The sequence below is a fragment of the Onychostoma macrolepis genome, chromosome 06, assembly GCF_012432095.1.
Source record: "Onychostoma macrolepis isolate SWU-2019 chromosome 06, ASM1243209v1, whole genome shotgun sequence".
NCBI classification, from domain to species: domain Eukaryota; kingdom Metazoa; phylum Chordata; class Actinopteri; order Cypriniformes; family Cyprinidae; genus Onychostoma; species Onychostoma macrolepis.
In genome coordinates this window covers 6,486,867-6,507,181 of record NC_081160.1, presented here as the reverse complement: position 1 = coordinate 6,507,181, position 20,315 = coordinate 6,486,867, and the positions used below count along the sequence as shown (strand labels likewise).

The 20,315-nt window shown below is 40.6% G+C and overlaps 1 protein-coding gene across 2 annotated transcripts; it reads left to right on the top strand.

Moving 5' to 3' along the window:
• Positions 1 to 648: 648 nt before the first annotated feature.
• On the top strand, positions 649 to 20,243 carry myh9a (myosin, heavy chain 9a, non-muscle). 2 transcript variants are annotated; one of them, XM_058777906.1, is made up of 41 exons: positions 649 to 856; positions 4,570 to 4,901; positions 5,129 to 5,285; positions 5,388 to 5,415; positions 5,519 to 5,612; positions 6,121 to 6,141; positions 6,580 to 6,672; positions 7,809 to 7,872; positions 7,992 to 8,090; positions 8,668 to 8,811; positions 9,050 to 9,145; positions 9,283 to 9,554; positions 9,653 to 9,826; positions 9,955 to 10,128; positions 10,451 to 10,565; positions 10,878 to 11,068; positions 11,165 to 11,286; positions 11,423 to 11,492; positions 11,587 to 11,747; positions 11,990 to 12,098; positions 12,184 to 12,315; positions 12,396 to 12,602; positions 12,712 to 12,849; positions 13,222 to 13,345; positions 13,534 to 13,705; positions 13,890 to 14,102; positions 14,326 to 14,470; positions 14,804 to 15,010; positions 15,128 to 15,232; positions 15,424 to 15,576; positions 15,686 to 15,934; positions 16,042 to 16,254; positions 16,692 to 16,904; positions 17,014 to 17,175; positions 17,358 to 17,486; positions 17,602 to 17,690; positions 17,831 to 17,954; positions 18,055 to 18,263; positions 18,441 to 18,549; positions 18,791 to 18,963; positions 19,101 to 20,243. In XM_058777906.1, the coding sequence occupies exons 2-41, from the start codon at positions 4,575 to 4,577 to the stop codon at positions 19,207 to 19,209; spliced, it is 5,886 nt and encodes a 1,961-aa protein (XP_058633889.1). In that variant the 5' UTR covers positions 649 to 856; positions 4,570 to 4,574; the 3' UTR covers positions 19,210 to 20,243. The 2 variants fall into 2 exon arrangements, with proteins under 2 accessions (XP_058633889.1, XP_058633890.1); XM_058777907.1 differs by lacking the exon at positions 6,121 to 6,141.
• The last annotated feature ends 72 nt before the right edge of the window (positions 20,244 to 20,315 follow it).

Below are 20,315 nucleotides of genomic sequence, written 5' to 3'. Positions count from 1 at the left end.
ACTGAGGAAAATCACTGCAGGAATGCAAGTACAGGCAAAGCTCTGCATTCCTTCAGCCTCTCCACCAGCAGCCTTCCTCCACTCCAGCTTCCTCCAGCATTTATGAAGCATTTAGGCTAATAATCCATACCCTCTCTCTGAACTACAAGGGATATTCTGATTTGTGTGTGTGTGTGTAATTAATTATATAAGTAATTTAAGTAATAAAACGTGTCTGTCAAGTCAATTTTATGATGTTTTCATTGAAATCTTAGCACAATGTTGAGTGGAACTTTGTAGAAATTCAGAGGTTTGAGATGTAAAATAGTTGAAAAAGCATTCAAATTCAGCATTCTATTCTGAATCCCATATTTTCAATATTTATTGTTTTTCTTGTGCATATTTCATGCATATTTAATTAGTAAAATCTGCTTTAAATTTGTATAAAACAAAAACTAAACTGAATTCAATTAAATGTCAATGTTGTCTCAGACGTTTGGACTGTATTTGAGACCTAACAGCCTAACCTAAGATCACTTTTTAGGCACAATTATAGCCGTGCAAAAGAAATGACCAATCAATGAAAGCACATCTTTTGATTGATACGTCCAATGAAGCGCTCAATCATATAAATGGGCGGGACAATAAGGTCGTCGACGTCGTGTGGACACGCCCACGCAGCTGATTTAAGAGTCAGAGGGAGTTTGCTGAGAAGTGAGAGGAAACTAGAAGAGCACAACGCCGATGAGCAAGCAGGAAAGTGTCACAAACTCCAGAGTTTTTCGGATAATTTCGTCGCATCCGTGTCATTCTCCGTAAAAACAGGAGATTTGAGGAAAGCAGGTCTTCTCAAACAACGGCGCCTGAGAGAAAACAGGTGAGCTAACGTTTGATATTCAATTACACTTCAGTTCTTCTCACCCGAGCGCGCACCTGTACCTGTTCTGCACAATCAAACAATGCACGCGCGTGGAACTATGCTACTGAACACGGAAAAGGAAGTTATTACTAGTCTTAATTTAGGGTGGCTTCATGAAAACGCTTTCAAAATTATAATGTCATGACTTGTTGATACTTTTTATTATTGCTTATTGTTATTTTATTGTACTGCTACCCAAAATGATGTAGTTGCTAAAATGCGCGAGCAATTCCGCTATCTGTAACATCTCAGTTCAGGTGATCCATCTGCTCCTTCTCTGTGCAACACGCCCAGTCTGCATTGAGGCCGGTTTCTTGCAGTAGACACGACCTGAATTGCTCAGCCCTGAGGACACGCATTCAGATCAGACTCTGAACAAGATGCCTTGACTCTTATGTCACAATGTTAGTTACAAAGTTGCATGAACGTCTTCGATTCTTTGTGTAGTCTTTTGCTTTAGAACTGTTTCAACTTTCCCTGCATAAAATGATCAGTGTAAGTACTCCTGTGTTGCTGTTGTTGACTTCATCTCAGAGCTGTTGGCATTTGAACTATAAGCAAGGATTGAACATAAGCCAAGATCAGTGGGATGAGAGAACGTGCTGATGGAGGGATAAAATAAAGCATGGCACTGCAGGTGACCACTGTGACGGCAGGACAAACTCACAAACTTAAAAACACGTCCCACATTACCCTCTTTAAAGATAATTTACAAATAAATTAGTTCTGATGTGTAAAGCTAATATTGAGCCTAATCGTATCATATTTCAGCCTATTGAGACTTTTTTTTTTCTTGTAGATTAAAAAAAAATGCAATGCTTTTACTTGCATTCAATTGGCATTTAAAGGCATGAAATTAAATGTAAAAGGGTATTTCACATTATATATAAAATATGAGAAATATTATATATATATAAATACATTTATATAGATTCCAAGGTGAAATATGAAGGATATTTTACCAAGTCTTGTGTTTGGCCCTGATGGCCAGATATAACCAGGTTTGAATTTCTACACTTAAACTGTAGACAGAAGTATTATAAATGCAAATTCAGGCTGTTTTCTGTGGTTGTTTTAAATTCAGACAACAAGCTCTAACATGTTGCCTTCTAAGGTCTTGCATTAAAGCTTCAAGCTAGAGGAAGTGTGTCAGTGTGGTGAAGCAACTTTTCAATATCAACAAGTTCCAGAAAATGTTTTGTCCTGTCACTGGTGGCTGTTTGTTCCTCATTGCTAAACCACGATTGTCCAACTCCTGTCACTTACATGTACTATAATTTGCTCATAGTTTGTTCCTTTTTTTTTTTTTTTTTTTGTTGTTGTTGTATAATCTGGTGACAAACCATCGTGGGGCAACCCAACAGAGGTACATGTCATGTGCATGGGCACACGCTGTCATCTGCATTTAATCACAGCGACTGTATTTGAGCTGTTAATGAACTTGCAGACAGAGATGACACCCTGCTAATCTCCTTATCCCTCTTACACTCACTCCATCTCAACAGTACACTAAAGCTGTGCTGTTGTCATCTCTTTTCGCTTTCCTCTGACGCTCTGAGTGCCATTAATGGCATCATTGCACATCACTTAGCATCTTTTTCCCCACTCTGGCTGTCTGGCTTTCTATCTGTCTGGTTAGAAATTGGCAGATTAAAATGTGTGGAGGTTGCTGCCAGTATGTATATTCATTGTTTGAATAGGCAGAGAACTTTGACTCCCAGAAGCCTCTTTTCCTTGCCCCCGAGGGATGGATCGATGTAGGACACTGCCATATTACTCCCCTTGAGTTACCAGAGTGAAATCCCACTGTCTTTTTTTTTTTTTTTCCTTCGAGGCCTATTCCTTGTTTTCCTCACTTATACATTTTTAATTTTATTTGTTATTCAGTAACCGTATTACAAATGGCAGTTGTTGTGAATTGCAACAAACTTTTATAATTGTTAATATTAGGGGTGTGGTGCACTGTTGTTTGTGATTTTTAGTTAAAAAAAAAAAAAAAAAACTTGAACAGGCTGCAAATTTTGCAGTAATATGCTTTACTGGTAATATAAGTATGTTTTAATAAATTCCTCACAATTAGAGAAAAATATACTCCCCAAAAGTCTGTTCAGATACTGAAATACTGTATTCATGTTACGTTATTAACCATGCACTATAGACACACAACAAAATGGCAGACATTGACCATTGTAAACTTGTGCAGTTAAGCATGCCTACTTCTAGATCTTTTATAGCATTTTGCTTCTAAATGGATCCTTTTTAAGTAACACTGCTCTGATATTCATATTATGCATATTAGGATTTATCCATTTAGACTCTGACAGTCTAGATTTCTTTAAAGAAGAACTTTGCATAATTTATCAAACTCATCTGATGTTTCTTATTTGCCCTCTGAATATTTCTAAGTGGACTCTTGTGATACAGTGATTAAACATTTCTGAACATGCGTAGTGCTGTAAGCCGTTTAAGCCATATTAGGTTACATTTTTGCTCTTTTTGACTGAAATTAAGGATAACACCTTTATTTCTGAGTTCTGGAGCCTTCTGCAGGGTGTGGCGGATAATGAAATTGTCTTTGTCCAAACTTGTTTAGGAATTACTCCATCAGAGCAGATGTTCCTCACTTCAAAGTAATAGGTGATTGTGTCTTGTGTGTGTTTGCATCAGCACACAGTAGATGTTTGGTAGACCCTCACTAAAAGTGCCTTAAGGTGCAATGCAATTACCGTTTTGTGTTACTGCTATTTGTCTCTTTTAAGTGACATTGATCTTACCATGAAAATAGCTATAGATGCTGGTATGGCAATACAAACAAATGAATGAATGCACTAGCTAAATGTAGGCCTGACACCATAAATGTTATGGTGAAATGGAAACGGTGGGTCTCATTCACTTATGATTGCGTTCTTGCCAAATAGTTCCATGCATAAAATTGTGTGAATTTTTTTTCAGAACTCGCAAGACAATTTTACTTTATTTTTTTTATTCAATTTATGTGCAGTATAAAACAGCACGATATAACGCTACAACAAAATATATAATGTAATGTTCAAATTATAAAACTGTAAATTAGAAAAATGTAAAAGTTTTGAAAGTCTTGGACTTTTTAAATGTGGTATTTTAATTTGTTGTAAATGTAATACTTTAACAGTAAATAGAATTTCTGCATGAAAATGTTTGTGGCCACACACCTAGTTAGTCCATTTGACCACTTTCCAGGTTTGTCAGACTTGGTTTCTAGCCACAAAAAAAGACATTATCAAGCACTTGTATTTGATAATATGAATTTTTAAAACAGATTGGTGGGGTTCTAATATGAGTGTGGGAACTTATGGAATTCCTGTAGTTACGGGTTGTTAAAGGAATTTGATTCCGTATGGAATAAATGGGAAAAGGGAAGCAAAAGAGTTGAGGAAGCCTGAGCAGGTGTGGTTCTCATGTTTTATAGGACAATATTGACGTACTGGAGTCAGATGCTTGAACGAGTCACCATGTAGATGTTTGTGTACAATTTTATCCCCCCCCTCCCCCCCCAAGACACTGTCGTCATGCTAGTTTTAATTCTCAGATCCTCTTCCCTGAACATTTGTCATCTTATTGGGTTATCCTGTGGAACTTTAATATTTTAAAACCACAAAAACATAAATGCTTTCACTTTCTCTCACATGTAGCCAAAATGTCAGACGCAGAGAAGTTCCTCTATGCTGACCGCAATACTATCAATGACCCTTTGGCCCAGGCAGACTGGGCCTCTAAGAAGCTGGTCTGGGTTCCTTCAGAGAAGCTTGGCTTTGAGGCCGGCTCCGTCAAAGAGGAGACTGGAGATGAGTGTCTTGTGGAGCTGCTCGACTCTGGCAGGAAAATCAAGGTGAACAAGGATGACATCCAGAAGATGAACCCGCCCAAATTCAGCAAGGTGGAGGATATGGCGGAGCTCACCTGCCTGAATGAAGCCTCTGTTCTACACAACCTAAGGGAGAGGTACTACTCGGGACTCATCTATGTAAGTCTGTCTGAAATGCGTGTTTGTGGTGTTCAAGTTCAGATATTGTGCATGTACTGGCAGGTTAACAAATGAACATGCTGACAATGCAGGAAACTTGTGGAAAATGCATAATTGTTTCATATTATTTCATTACTCACAAAGAGTCATCTAATGTTGGGTTATTTGTAAGTGTTTGGTCTACTTAAAACACTTTGATGAATGGCATGTGTAAATCATTGTTTCAGACATACTCTGGGCTCTTCTGTGTGGTAATAAACCCATATAAGCATCTGCCCATCTACACTGAAGAGATTGTTGAGATGTACAAGGGCAAAAAGAGGCATGAGATGCCCCCTCATATCTACGCCATCACAGACAATGCCTACAGGAGCATGATGCAGGGTGAGAACGCTAACTGCATGACTGATACCACTATTTGTGCCAAAATGGCACTCCTGTTCATGTGATGGAGTACTGTTGATTCATTTTTCTTGATCTTTTTAGATCGTGAGGATCAGTCCATATTGTGCACGTAAGCTTGACTTGGAACTTCTGAAATACTAGTACCAAAATACAATATCAGAATGACAGCACTGTGTTCTTTCAAAACTTATTCTTTATTAATATTTCCTCAGGGGTGAATCTGGTGCTGGAAAAACAGAAAACACTAAAAAAGTCATCCAGTACCTTGCATTTGTAGCGTCATCCTTCAAAACAAAGAAAGATCAAGTGAGTATAAAACCCCCTTTTTTCCCCACTGAGTTCACTGTCGTGGAAACTAGTCGTTCATGAGCAAATGTTCATTTGCGTGCACAGCCGACGGCTAAGATGAGTGCTGATTGTCATGACAGAGCTGTTCATAAATAAATAACCACATCCATTTTTAACATCAGCTATTGTCTCCAGCCCCCTTCATGACAAATGTTTTGTTTATCAGTTTTATCTCTTCCTGTTTTTCATCCTCCATTTTTCCTGTCAAAAGTCTTTCTCAGTTGTTGTTTATGGATTTGAAACTTCTGTCATTCTCTCTGGACCAGGAAGTCACATTCCTGTATCAGGCCTAGACCTGTTCCCACTGGATTTCTAATGACTTTGTGAATACCTGCTTATTTGTTCATGGTTGATGATACACTAAACACTTTTTAAAAAAAAAAAAAGCAAGCATCCTGTTGAGTGTTTGAGTCCCCCTTCATTTTGTGCCCATATTTTGAGACTTTCTCTCTCTTTCTTCCTCCAGAGCAGTGTCACTCTGTCACATGTGAGTTATACGCCTTCCCCATTCCTCTCTCCGTCCAACCATACCATCCATTTACTTTTTATTAATTTATTTTTATTTTTTTGGCTGTATACACGCCCCACTTTCCTGGTAATTTGATCATGGTTGTCTACTGGCATGATTGTTTTGTTGCAAAGTCTCCTAACAGCTTCAGCTAATGCAAATTCTAACACTGGTGTGGAACAGTTTAATGCACGAATGGTTTAGTGGAAGAATGTACTCTACTGCAAAAATAGGCATCGGTTTTCAGCCTCAAGCAATACTTTCATTTGCAAATAGGTGATCTGGGTCTACTGTGTATTGATGGATTGGGAACTTTGTTTCAGGATGTAGTCTTTGTTTCACTAATCGCTAACAGTTCCTGCTGTTGTAACTTTAAATGTGCTCTTAATTCCATCTAATCAATTCCTTGTTTGCCAGGGGGAGTTGGAGAAACAGTTGCTCCAGGCTAACCCGATTCTGGAGGCCTTTGGCAATGCCAAGACTGTGAAAAACGATAATTCTTCTCGATTTGTAAGTGTGCACAGTCAAAAATCCATTTGACTACTCTTAAAGGGGTGATTGACTACTTATTGTTTTTAACTATTTTTTTTTCTTGATTTGTTTATGGGGTGCAATCTAACATGTTAATGCTTCGTTTGTTACATTTTTTTTTTTTTTTCACATAATTTACCTTTTCCACACCGCTCGGTCCCTTCTCTGATAAATGCCCCGATTATTTCCTGGTTTTATGAAGCCCCTCCCTCAGAAATGCACAATGGGCTCTGATCGGTTAGTTGGCCGAGTGTGCTGTGATTGACTAAACCTCTAGAGCGCATCCCGCCCCTCAGCTCAGCAGTATGTGCTGTTGTATTGTAAACGATGGCGTCGTCTGTTGCTTATCAGTTTGCAGTAGCCCCTCACTGCAGAACAAAGATTCAGGGGGCGGGGTTGGATCCACATCCAGGGGGTGGAGATTGGTAGGTTTAGGGGTGGAGATGGGTGGGTTTAGGGATCAGGGGGTGGAGACAGGTAGGTTTAGGTAAATGTGAGGTGGGAGGAGTTGGATCCAGATCCAACCACACCCTCTGGATCTTGTGTTCTACAGTGAGGACCATCTCTCAGTTTGAGCCCGATGGAGACGCAGAGGATATTAGTGAAGAGGATTCACTGAGCTGATCTGAATGAGAGAGATGCAGAGCAGGGGACGTGAGGAACAGTGTGAAGAACCGCTGCTAGAACGTTGGTTTTGAAACTTGTGAATCCATTAGAATCGTTAGACAGAATTGTGATTCATACATGAATAGATTTTTACGTGCACCCCTAGTTTTCTCTCTCTTCTCTAAAGCAGCGCAGTAGGCCTCGCCCCCTTTGCTGTGTGTTCCCGGGGTGGGGTTTATCTGGGTTCATGACGTAACGGACCTGGGAAGTAACTCGTTGTAGTCCCTTATCAGTCGTTTTTGTAGGCATTAAACTGCCAGAATTTTAAAAGACTATCTCCGTTTGCATTAAACGTTCAACTTCGTAACTTTGCAGATATTGTCTGCTCAAACAGCAACATTACACACTAAGTAACATTTGAAAAAAGTGAAATCGCAATCAACCACCCCTTTAAAAGGTCCCAAGGTCTTAAGTGTTGACATGAATCAATATAAGCTGTTCATTCTCAGGGAAAGTTTATCAGGATAAACTTTGATGTCAACGGTTACATCGTTGGAGCCAATATTGAGACCTGTATCCTTTTGACTGAAACATTTAGGAAACTAAAATATTAACAAGCTAACAACTTATTTCATTGTTCTTATGCAGAATGTATTCATCTTATTGTTAATCCCCTAACAAGCATTTTTCAGATCTGTTAGAGAAGTCTCGTGCAATCAGACAGGCCAAAGATGAACGGACCTTCCATGTTTTTTATTACTTGTTGTCGGGAGCAGGAGACAAATTTCGTGGTGAGAACCATTTCATGCCATTTAACAAATTCAAGCTATAAATTCTTCAAAGCCATGTTAGTTTTAAGTTATTTTTGAACTAAGAATGTGATGCTGTGTTTTGTGAATATACACCAAGTTTACTTAACTTTAACACTGAATACCCATGAGGCAGTGTAGTAGTAATATAAATAATAATTTGTTACATTTTTATATAGCGCGCTTCTGGGTACTCGAAGCACTTTACGTAGAATGGGTGAATGTCCTCATCCACCACCAGTGTGCAGCATCCACATGGATGATGCAACGGCAGCCATAGTGCGCCATAAAGCTCACCACACACCAGCTTATTGGTGGAGAGGAGACAGAGCGATGAAGCCAGTCAGTGTATGGGGTTGATTAGGAGGCCATGATGGTTAGAGGCCAATAGGCAAATTTGGCCAGGATGCCAGGGTTACACCCCTACTCTTTTTCGAAGGACATCCTGGGATTTTTAATGACCGAGTCATGACCTCTGTTTAACGTTTCATCCGAAGGACGTAAATACTCCTAGGACTAATCTGTGAAAAGTTTCTAAAGTTTATTCTCTACTCTACAGCTGAGCTGTGCCTAGAGGACTACAATAAGTACCGCTTCCTGTCAAATGGAAATGTTACAATTCCTGGACAACAGGATAAAGAATTGTTTGCTGAAACCATAGATGCCTTCAGGATTATGGGCATCCCTGATGAGGAGCAGACAGGTATAGAGATTCAAACAAGACACTCATTCATCTGTATTTCTTCTGCAGTGTTTAATCACCTAAAGGTGACGTCTTTCATGAATCAGGAAAGCTTGCCAGTTTCTCATGATGGCCTGTGTTGGACTACTTTGTAGTTATTCTTATTCTTATTATATTGAATGAACTTGAAGTTTGGTGTTTGTCTTTCTGAGAGGTGGCGTGTTGGTTTGAGGAAATGTAATGTGCTCTTATGTCCCAGGTCTTTTGAAGGTAGTATCTGCTGTACTGCACTTAGGAAACATGAGTTTTAAAAAGGAACGCAACTCTGACCAAGCCTCCATGCCCGATGACACAGGTTTCACTTTCTTTATTAACATGCACTACAAATTAATCCCAGCTTGGTTTATTCTTACATGTTATACTTGATGTTTATTCTAGAATTAAATCAATCATCTTTTCTGAGTTTTAAATATCTATTTTCTCACTTACCAGCTGCCCAGAAGGTGAGCCACCTCTTGGGCATGAATGTGACTGATTTCACACGTGCCATTCTCATGCCGCGCATCAAAGTGGGTCGTGATTACGTTCAGAAGGCTCAGACTCAAGAGCAGGCTGAGTTTGCAGTGGAGGCTTTGGCCAAAGCCACTTATGAGAGACTATTTCGCTGGTTGGTTATGCGCATCAACAAAGCTTTAGACAAGACCAAGCGCCAGGGAGCTTCTTTCATTGGAATCCTGGATATCGCTGGATTTGAGATCTTTGAGGTGTGAAAGGGTTGTGGGAAAAATGTGAATTTCCCAGATGTTTTATTTTTGAGTGCCTCCATTCTAATTTTGACTTTTAATTCTTTCTCCCTCTGTAGCTGAACTCTTTTGAGCAGCTCTGCATCAACTACACCAACGAGAAGCTTCAGCAGCTGTTCAACCACACAATGTTCATCCTGGAGCAGGAGGAGTACCAGCGTGAAGGCATCGAATGGAGCTTCATCGACTTCGGCCTCGACCTGCAGCCCTGTATTGAACTCATTGAGAAGACTGTAGGTTTATTCTTTCCTCAAACTTTGTAGATTCCTTTGCTTGTCTCAAATCCTCCATTCCTTGACTTTTTTTTTTTTTTTTTAATTTTTTTCTCATTATTCCTTGGCCTTTTTTCCCCCTTCCTCAGGCTGGTCCTCCAGGAATCCTGGCTCTGTTGGATGAGGAGTGCTGGTTCCCAAAAGCCACAGACAAATCCTTTGTGGCGAAAGTTGTTCAGGAATTGGGCAACAACTCAAAATTCCAGAAACCCAAGAAGCTCAAAGATGATTCTGACTTCTGTATCATTCACTACGCTGGCAAAGTAAGAGCCATTATGGGTCTTAAACATTATTTGAACAAGATTAGTTTCTCATGTGTTTGTAAAGTAACTTTATACTGTGGATGACTGTATCATGAAGTCATACTGGATAAGCAATGTCTGTGGAAATTGCTGAGGTGGGCAAGTGAACGCATCAATATTATGTTCAGTATGAAAAATATATTTCAACACTTACATGTTCTAGAACACTACATTTCCTTCACCTCCCCATATAAAACTAAAAACAAATGGGGCTTAAGAGGAAGTACCTTATTGGATATTATTTGTAAGTGTATCGTGTATGTGTCCATCTGGTCTTTTACAGGTCGATTACAAGGCAAATGAATGGCTAATGAAAAACATGGACCCTCTGAATGACAATGTGGCTACTCTACTCAACCTATCATCAGACAAGTTTGTGTCTGAGCTCTGGAAGGATGGTATGACACCTTTGAGTAGATGATTACCCAGTAGATTGATTTAATGGTTGGTAACTGGAGTATGATTTTGGATGTCACTAATGTCTAACAAGCTTTGACGACAATCCACCTGCTGCATTGAGCTTTTGTTTGTCAGGCTTTTAGGTCGTCATAGAGAAAAGTGAGTCTGGTTTTGCCAGTGTGTAATATGCAGGTGGTCTGCTACTGTTCACCCTGGACACTTAAAGACTCCACAGATAAACGTGAAAAGTTGTCTTAACTCTTTTGTTAGTTTCCTGCATAATGTGTTTTGTTTTTCATTGTTTTCATCAGTGGACAGAATTGTGGGATTGGACAAAGTGGCTGGAATGGCTGAATCCTTGCATGGAGCCGTCAAGACTCGTAAGGGAATGTTCCGTACGGTAGGACAGCTGTACAAAGAGCAGCTGACAAATCTGATGACCACTCTCAGAAACACCAACCCTAACTTTGTCCGATGCATCATCCCCAATCATGAGAAGAAGGTGTGAATAGAAAAACCTTCAACCTGTTTGTGCAGCCTGATAACTCGTGCACCGTTTGAGGCCTCTAAAATTTACATCACTGCTTTTCTCCTCTAGGCTGGTAAATTGGCACACCACCTGGTTCTAGATCAGCTAAAGTGTAATGGCGTTCTGGAAGGAATTCGGATCTGTAGACAAGGGTTCCCCAACCGCATTGTCTTCCAGGAGTTCAGACAAAGGTATTTGGATTTTCATGAATGTTGAGTATTCCGCCTGCTTGTATACTATGAATAATGCATATATAGAGTTGATTTAGTATCTATAGGTTTTTAAACTCTTTAGTCTCTAATTTATTCTCCCCTAATATAACTTCAGATATGAGATCCTCACACCAAATGCCATCCCCAAGGGCTTTATGGATGGAAAGCAGGCCTGTGTCCTCATGGTAAGAGTTAATGCACACCTGACAACTTATGCATTTTGTTAAAAATGTTAACTTATCAGTCACATGCATATATTTTTCTCTCACTCACTCTCAGATCAAAGCCCTGGAACTGGATTCTAACTTGTACCGTATCGGTCAGAGTAAAGTGTTCTTCAGGGCTGGAGTTCTTGCCCACTTGGAAGAAGAGAGAGATCTAAAGATCACAGATGTCATTATCACTTTCCAGGCCTGGTGTAGAGGCTATGTTGCTAGGAGGTAGATATTTTAAATATTTGGACTTGTACAGATTAGAACTACAACAGAGATTGAAGTGCTAAAAATTACTTGAGCTGAATGTTTATTTTAGGGATGCACCAATATTAAAATTATGGTTGCTGCTGGTAACCAAGTTATTTTGAAATGTCTTTGAGAACAGGTGACTGAAGATGTCTGTGACGTGTTAACTGAACAGGGCTGTTTGACTGATAAATTGTTTTGTTTTTGTTTTTTTTATGTAGAGCCTTTGCCAAGAGGCAGCAGCAGCTGACGGCCATGAGGGTGATCCAAAGGAACTGTGCAGCCTACTTGAAACTCAGGAATTGGCATTGGTGGAGACTCTTCACCAAGGTACGCATCCAGATTCATAAACCTGTGTTTATTAGATCAATAAGAGAACTAAAAGGAATGTCTCCCCCTTTTTTTTTTTTTTCAGGTGAAGCCTTTGCTGCAGGTGACCAGACAGGAAGAGGAAATGATCGCTAAAGAGGAAGAGTTGGTTAAGATGAAAGAGAGACAGCAGCAGGCTGAGGACCAGCTCAAAGAGTTTGAGGCCAAACAACAGCAGGTATATGGTCGTGGTGTGTTTCCCATACAAGATCTTCTTTCTTGGTGTCCATAACCTTATCAGAGATTTCCTTGTGAAAGTTAAACGCAGAGAAGATGGCACTGCAGGAGCAGTTGCAGGCAGAGACTGAGCTGTGTCAAGAGGCTGAAGAGATGCGGGCACGTCTTGCTGCACGCCAGCAGGAGGTGGAGGAGATCCTGCATGATCTGGAGTCCCGCTTGGAGGAAGAGGAGGAGAGAGTCTCACAGTTTCAGGTGGAGAGGAAGAAGATGCAACAGAACATTTCGGTGAGAGGAAGTTTGATTAAAATAGTTTGCATTTGGGAGATTGGATCTTTTAAGGTTTCAGATTGAGATTACTGTTCACTTGTAATTGAAAAACCTAATCCTTTCCCAGGATCTGGAGCAGCAACTGGATGAGGAGGAAGCTGCCAGACAGAAGCTGCAGTTGGAGAAAGTCACCATGGATGCCAAGCTGAAGAAGATTGAGGAGGAAATTATGGTTCTTGATGACCAAAACTCCAAACTTAACAAGGTCTAACAAACACGTTATGCTTTTACATTCATCAGCAATGTAGTTTCAATTCACGATTTAGTAATTGGAGTAGAAATTTAACCTGATTCTGATTCCACCATATGAAATTGGCTCCAGACAATTAATTCAATACTACACGCAACAAATGTTGTAGTATTTCACTACAACTATAACTGTTTCCCAAAGATAAGTTTGACTACAGTTGAGATGAGTAACTTTTCTAAAAAAGAACCATTTCTCGATTTCCAACCCAGATATAAAATCAGCCATTACTCCAACTAACCTGTAGGGACTGCATGAGGTGTCCATTTATCTGCTGTAAAAACTATTTAGTGCTTGTTCTGATAGTTGTGTTGGCATCTGTGCTTGCAGGAGAAAAAGCAGCTGGAGGAGAGAATTTCTGAGTTCACCACTAACCTGGCTGAAGAGGAAGAGAAGTCCAAGAGTTTGCAGAAACTCAAGAACAAACATGAAGCCATGATTACCGACCTGGAGGGTAAGTTTTCAGGACCTTAAAATAATTTTTAAAAATGCTGTTGTCTAAAGTCAGCCCAAGAATGCTGATTGGGGGGGGGGGACTCTATTTGCAGCAACAAACTCCCATCTCGGTACATATTTGCTTTTTGTGTTTTTGGTTTTTTTTCAGTTTTTATACTCTTAGATGTTAAATGTCCACTCTCTTAGATCGCTTAAGGAAGGAAGAGAAGCAGAGGCAAGAGTTGGAGAAGAGTAGACGGAAGTTGGAGGGTGATTCTACAGATCTGCATGATCAGATTGCAGAGCTGCAGGCTCAGATCGCAGAGCTCCGTGCCCAACTGGCCAAGAAGGAGGAAGAGCTCCAGGCTGCACTAGCAAGGTGAGTAAAACATGTAACGAAAACCTATCAGTCGTTACTGGAGGATCAGCATTTATCTTCAATTTCATCTATCGATCACTTCCATATTTGTCGTTTAGGCCTAACACTTTCCCTTAGTAACATGTTTTTCATTTCTAGCTACATTTTTGTAATTATTTCTTTCCCCCCCCACCACCCACTGTAGGATTGAGGAGGAAGCTGCACTTAAGAATGCTGCCCAGAAGAACATTCGTGAGTTGGAGGCCCAGCTCTCAGAGCTGCAGGAAGATCTGGAGCTGGAGAAAGCTGCTCGTGCTAAAGCTGAGAAACACCGCAGGGACCTGGGAGAAGAACTGGAGGCTCTAAAGACCGAGCTTGAGGACACACTGGACTCTACTGCTGCTCAGCAGGAACTCAGGTCAGCCATGAGGAAAACTGCTGGGCTAGTGAAGACCTGACTTGAGAGATTTTGCTTCAAATAATCTGTACTTTTGAGTTTAATTTATGACTGGTAATTACAGTTGGATTATCTGTGATGGAAATTGTGCAAGGGTAGCACGTCATTCTTATGGGAAAATAAAGGTACTACAGCACTATCCTATATCAGCTTCAAGATTCTTCTCTTCTCTTTCTATCTGAAGGACAAAGAGAGAGACTGAAGTGACTCAGCTAAAGAAGACTCTGGAAGATGAGGCTCGTTCACATGAACAGATGCTAGCTGAAGTGCGACAGAAACACAACCAGGCCTTTGAGGAGCTCAATGAACAGCTTGAGCAGGCCAAAAGGGTGAGACCACGTGCCTCTCCTAAACCAATGCTGTTAATAATGCTGCTTTGGAAATTGTGAGGTTTTTCTTGCCTTTTAATGTTGATCCTATTAGTGTTTAGCCTTTGTTTTTGTTTTTTCTGTTTTTTTTAAAAGGTGGTGCTATGATTTAAAATATGTAGCAGTTGTATGTATTTAGCACTCCTGGCACTTTTTAGAAAAATGACAATTTTGTCATTTTTGACCAGTTTATTTTAAGGTAGAGTTTCTCTGAGAAGTCTGGATTTTCTTTCCATCCCCAGAAGCAAACTGTGCAGAAAAATGTTGACTAACTTTCACTGTTGGATCCCTCAGGCTAAGGCATCTGTGGAAAAGGCTAAACAGGCTCTGGAGAGTGAACGCAACGAACTTCAGATCGAACTTCAGTCATCGTCACAAGGCAAAAATGAATCTGAGCACCGCAGGAAGAAAGCAGAATCGCAGCTCCAGGAGCTTCAGGTCAAACATGGAGAGAGTGAGAGACAGAAACAGGAACTGGCTGATAAAGTGTCGAAGATGCAGGTATTGAAACTAAAAGGATCTTGTAGAGATTTTTACACTTTGATGCACTTGGATAATTGCACATTTTAGTGGAAATTTGAGCCTTGTTGAAAATCTTATCATTTTGTCAATGTTTAGGTGGAGCTCGACACTCTACAGGGCACCCTGAGCAAGGTGGAGAGCAAATCCATCAAAGCTGCAAAAGATTGTTCTTCTGTTGAGTCTCAACTTAAAGACACACAGGTACAATTTGGTCACACAATTTTCACACTTTTCACTGAGGGTTGCTCAGTTGGTCACAAGTGTTATTAGTCCTGCTTGCCCTAACATTAATGGGGAGTTGTTTTTTAAACGGATGTTTTACCACTGTTGCTGATGAAAATAAAACTTTATTCTGTTTTTCAAAAGTTAGTTTATATTTTCTCTGTGGGTAGGCATTATTGGAGGAGGAGACCAGGCAGAAACTTGCATTCTCCACTCGTGTTCGGCAACTGGAGGATGAACAGAACAACCTGAAAGAGATGCTGGAGGAGGAAGAGGAGAGCAAGAAAAATGTTGAAAAGCAGCTGCACACGGCTCAATCTCAGGTATGTGCACACCGGAGTCTGTGGATACATTCTTCTAGATGATGGTGCTGATCTAGAAGCAATTTGTGTTTTGAAAGAACTGTTCTTATTGTTTTTGCTTGTTTCTCAGTTGGCAGACCTGAAGAAAAAGGTTGAGCAAGAGGCCCAGAGCCTGGAAAGCATGGAGGATGGGAAAAAGAAATTGCAGAGGGAGGTGGAAAGCGTCATGCAGCAGTTGGAGGAGAGGAATGCTGGCTACGATAAACTGGAGAAGACCAAGACACGTCTGCAGCGGGAGCTAGATGATGTCCTGGTAGACCAGGCTCACCTGCGCCAGACCGTTCAGGAGCTGGAACGTAAACAGAAGAAGTTTGACCAGGTAGAAGACCGTTAATGGAATGCTACTTCTCTGAGTTTTTCTACAAAGTTTAAAAAATAATTTGAGGTTTAATCACCATAAGTGATAAAATGCCTCAATCTGTGCAGATGCTGGCAGAGGAGAAGAACATCTCTCAGAAGTATGCTGAGGAGAGGGATCGTGCTGAGGCAGAGGCCCGTGAGAAAGAGACCAGAGCCCTGACTCTGACTCGAGAGTTGGAGGCAATTACTGATTTGAAGGACGAACTGGAGCGGGTCAACAAGCAGCTCAAAACTGAGATGGAGGACCTGATGTCATCCAAAGATGATGCTGGCAAGAGTGTATGTGAAACTTAAGCATTACATGTATTTTAAGACAACAGCTCTGTTCCAAAACCTAATAAGCTGCCAACCTAGACAGCAATTATCCTAATAACATGCTAACTGTTTTGGAACAGAGCTAATATTGTCTACATGCCATTGCCAAAACATCTATTAATTTCTAAAGATGTAAGGATTTTGTAAGTGAATTAGTTCAATAGTGAAGTCTTCTGCCGTACATTAATAGAAAAAGTACAATCTCTGAAGGTCTTGCTCATTGTGGTAAATCGGAATGGTTTTGGCATGTGGTAAGCTTTCATTAGGATCAACTGATTTAAATATTTGACTGGGCAAATGACTTTATCCAGTGTGCTTTGGCAGCAGTTTGCAAAAAGTGGCGGTCATGATTTATTCTTACCCCCTTATCTTAGTTGTGCACAATCGTTTTTTCTTTTAAGGTGCATGAACTTGAGCGGGCCAAGCGAGGAATGGAACAGCAGTTAGTGGAAATGAAGACTCAGTTGGAAGAGCTGGAGGATGAACTGCAGCTCACAGAAGATGCCAAACTGCGCCTGGAGGTCAACATGCAGGCCATGAAGGCTCAGTTTGAGAGAGACCTGCAGAGCAGAGATGAGCAGGGTGAGGAGAAACGGAAGCAGTTAGTCAAACAGGTATGTGCTCACCTGCCTGACTTCTCCAGAGCAATGTTAATCCAAGAGATGCTGATGCATGTTGGGAAACTGGGAGATGCACAACTACTGAATGTGCTTTTAATGTCAGGTGCGTGAGATGGAGATGGAGCTTGAGGATGAGAGGAAACAGCGGGCTCAGGCCGTATCTGTGCGCAAGAAGCTTGAGCTGGATCTGTCAGAGTTGGCTGCTCAGATCGACAATGCTAACAAGGCTCGTGATGAGGCCCTCAAACAGCTCAAGAAACTACAGGTATTCACCATATACACATTCTAAATGAGCATGGGCCTCACTTTTGTATTAAAGTGGTGGGGACATTTGCGACTTCAATCTGTACTTTTGCATGTGGAATAAAACAATTAGAGCACATGCAGTATCCGGTAGGCTACAGCTCCGACACTGTTTCCATGTCATTTTCTCTCTTGCTTTTGCAGGCCCAGATGAAAGATCAGATCAGAGAGTTTGAGGATCTGCGTCTGTCCAGAGATGAGGCTCTTAGCCAGGCCAAAGAAAACGAGCGCAAGATCAAGAGCATGGAGGCTGAGATCATGCAGCTGCATGAGGTTTGTCTTGTTTGATCAGAATTGTGCTGCAACTAGGGTCAATTTGATTGTAAGATTAGAAGAATAGTTATTTATAAAAGGATGTGGTAGATGTTTCCCATTTTTGTCTCTGTAGGATCTGGCTGCTGCTGATAGAGCAAAGAGACAAATCCAACAAGAACGAGATGAGCTGCAGGATGAGATCAATAGCCAGAATGCCAAGAAGTGAGTTACCTGTTGTTATTGTGACGTATTGTTTGGTAGGGTATCCTGCATCAGACAGGTTTAGGTCCAAGAAAATCGAAATGTATTCGGTAACTTACTGGGTTCAATGGTTTAAATATTGTATGCTTTTTCTTCATCAGCTCGCTGAGCAGCGACGAGAGGAGGAGACTGGAGGCACGTATTGCTCAGCTTGAGGAGGAACTTGAGGAAGAACATCTCAATGTGGAACTGATCAATGATCGACTGAAGAAAGCTACACTGCAGGTAGAGTACCGAGAGCTTCATGAGATGACTGCTGAGATTGGGAACACTTCAAACGGAGTTCATCTTGACTCTCTGTGGCTTTATTTTGGTTTTACGTCAGGCTGAGCAGATTACAGTGGAGTTGACTGCAGAGCGTGGTAACTGCCAGCGTCTGGAGGGTTTGCGCTCTCAGCTGGACCGCCAGAACAAGGACCTAAAGCAGAAGCTTCAGGATTTGGAGGTAGCTGTAAAGAGCAAGTACAAGTCCACCATCGCTGCCCTGGAGGCCAAGATCCCACAGCTCGAAGAGCAGTTGGATGTTGAGATGAAGTGAGTGTTAGAGATGGTTTGTGTTATACAGCATAATTACACCTCATATCCCCCCAGTAACCTTTCAGTTGTCAGCTTGTGTTGGAAGGTTATTATTTATTATTATTAGTGTGTTAACATGATGCAGCTTTCCTCAGTGACTGTCAGTGATTTACTTTGGGTCTCTAAACCTGTCAGGGAGAGGCAGCAGTCCACAAAACAGGTGCGCCGTGTGGAGAAGAAGCTCAAAGAGATCTTACTGCAGGTTGATGATGAGAGACGCAATGCTGAGCAATACAAAAATGAGGTAGGCTGTGCAATTAGTTTACAATACAGTAAGCTTGTTCAAACTACTGCAAATCCAAGACAGAGTCTTAATTTGACCTTTTATATATTGTCAATTAAAGGTGATTTTGGTCCACTTGTTCAGTACAGCTAATTTAAATTCAAGCCTGTTTTGTTTTAAAATTTTACTCTTAATAGTGGACATCTCAAAAGTATCAGTAATTTGAATGCCATTTTTATAATGAAATCTTCCTCTTGGTCAGACTGAGAAGCTGAACACTCGTATGAAGCAGTTGAAGAGGCAGCTAGAAGAGACTGAGGAGGAAGCGGCTCGAGCTAACGCCTCCCGCAGGAAGCTGCAGAGAGAGCTGGAAGATGCCACCGAATCTGCTAGTCTTATGAACCGAGAGGTCAGCACCCTCAAGAACAAACTCAGGTGCGTTCTCTGCTGCTTTGTGATAGCCTTATCACTCCTCCACAAACACCGCTTTTAAAATGAGAAGTTACTGACAAATAAGTCTGAAACTTTTCAGCAAATTTGTACACATTTAATGTTATGTGTATCTCCTCTAGGCGTGGAGATTTCACTGTAAACGTACGTCGTACAGCTGGACGCTCGGGTGTGGATAGCGATGAGGAGAACGATCTGAAGAGTGAGGGATCAGAGCCAACTCCTGAGTAAATTTCAGCATATCAAAGCTGAGCCTATGGGTGTTACACATGAGGATCTGTTATTTTTGCCACCAAGTTTGTCTTGTTCAAATGAAATTTTGTATGCTTTGAGGGCAATTGTATCCTTTTGGGATTTTTTTGCTGCAATTTTCAGTGTTTTAAAGCAGATTGAGCCAAACAATTATTCGAGCCATGAGCATAACTTTGTGTCCAAGATAAACAAACAAAAAAGAGAAATCGGCCACTTATCAAACATTTATCTTTCCAGTGAAACGGAAACTGTTTATTTGGTGTAGTCCGTTTTGCCCTGTTGATGACTGCCTTACGATGCATTTGAATAAATATTGGCTATTTATATTTTACATCAGAGACAAAGTATTTATCCATTTTCAAAGTAAATTAAATATTGGGAAATTTTTATAATTGATATGAAGTTTCCTCATGCATTAATAGTATGTAATCCAGAATTTGCAGGAATATTACTTATCAGCCAAAGAGATTAATCTTTAGTTATTGTTTCAAGAGCACTTCAGCACCAATTAAGCCTTTTCCTAATAGTTTCACTGGCACCTTTCCACCTCTTATGTTTTAAAATTAAGACTTCGCCTTAATTGCGTCAAATATTGTTAATGTTTTTGAGAGTTCTCAGGATTTGTACACCACGTATTACAGCAAACAAAGTTGTGGGTTTTTTTTTTTTTTGGTTCCTTGATATTTTGAAGTTCACACTTTAGGTGGTGGGGTGTGTAAGAGTTTTCATTTCTACTCAACTGTTTATATTTGGTATTTTTCAATTTTCAATGTATTTGCTAACATGATTTATCTGTCATACAGTATTTGTCTGCATTACACATTTTTCCTGCTGTGTGTTTCTAACATTCCATTTTGGAGACTGTCATGACTGGCCTATAAATTGTTAAATTTCAGTGCAATGGTAGTGGACTCGCTGTATTTGGAACAATTTTGGAAAGATATTTTCCTCTCCCTTTTAATGTCTCACACGGTTTCACTGCATCTGATTAAAGCTTTCTTTTGTACCTTCAATTTTACCTCTAATTTTTCCAAACGGCATTATAGGCCACATTGGTTATCGATCAGTGCTAAGACTGCAGATTC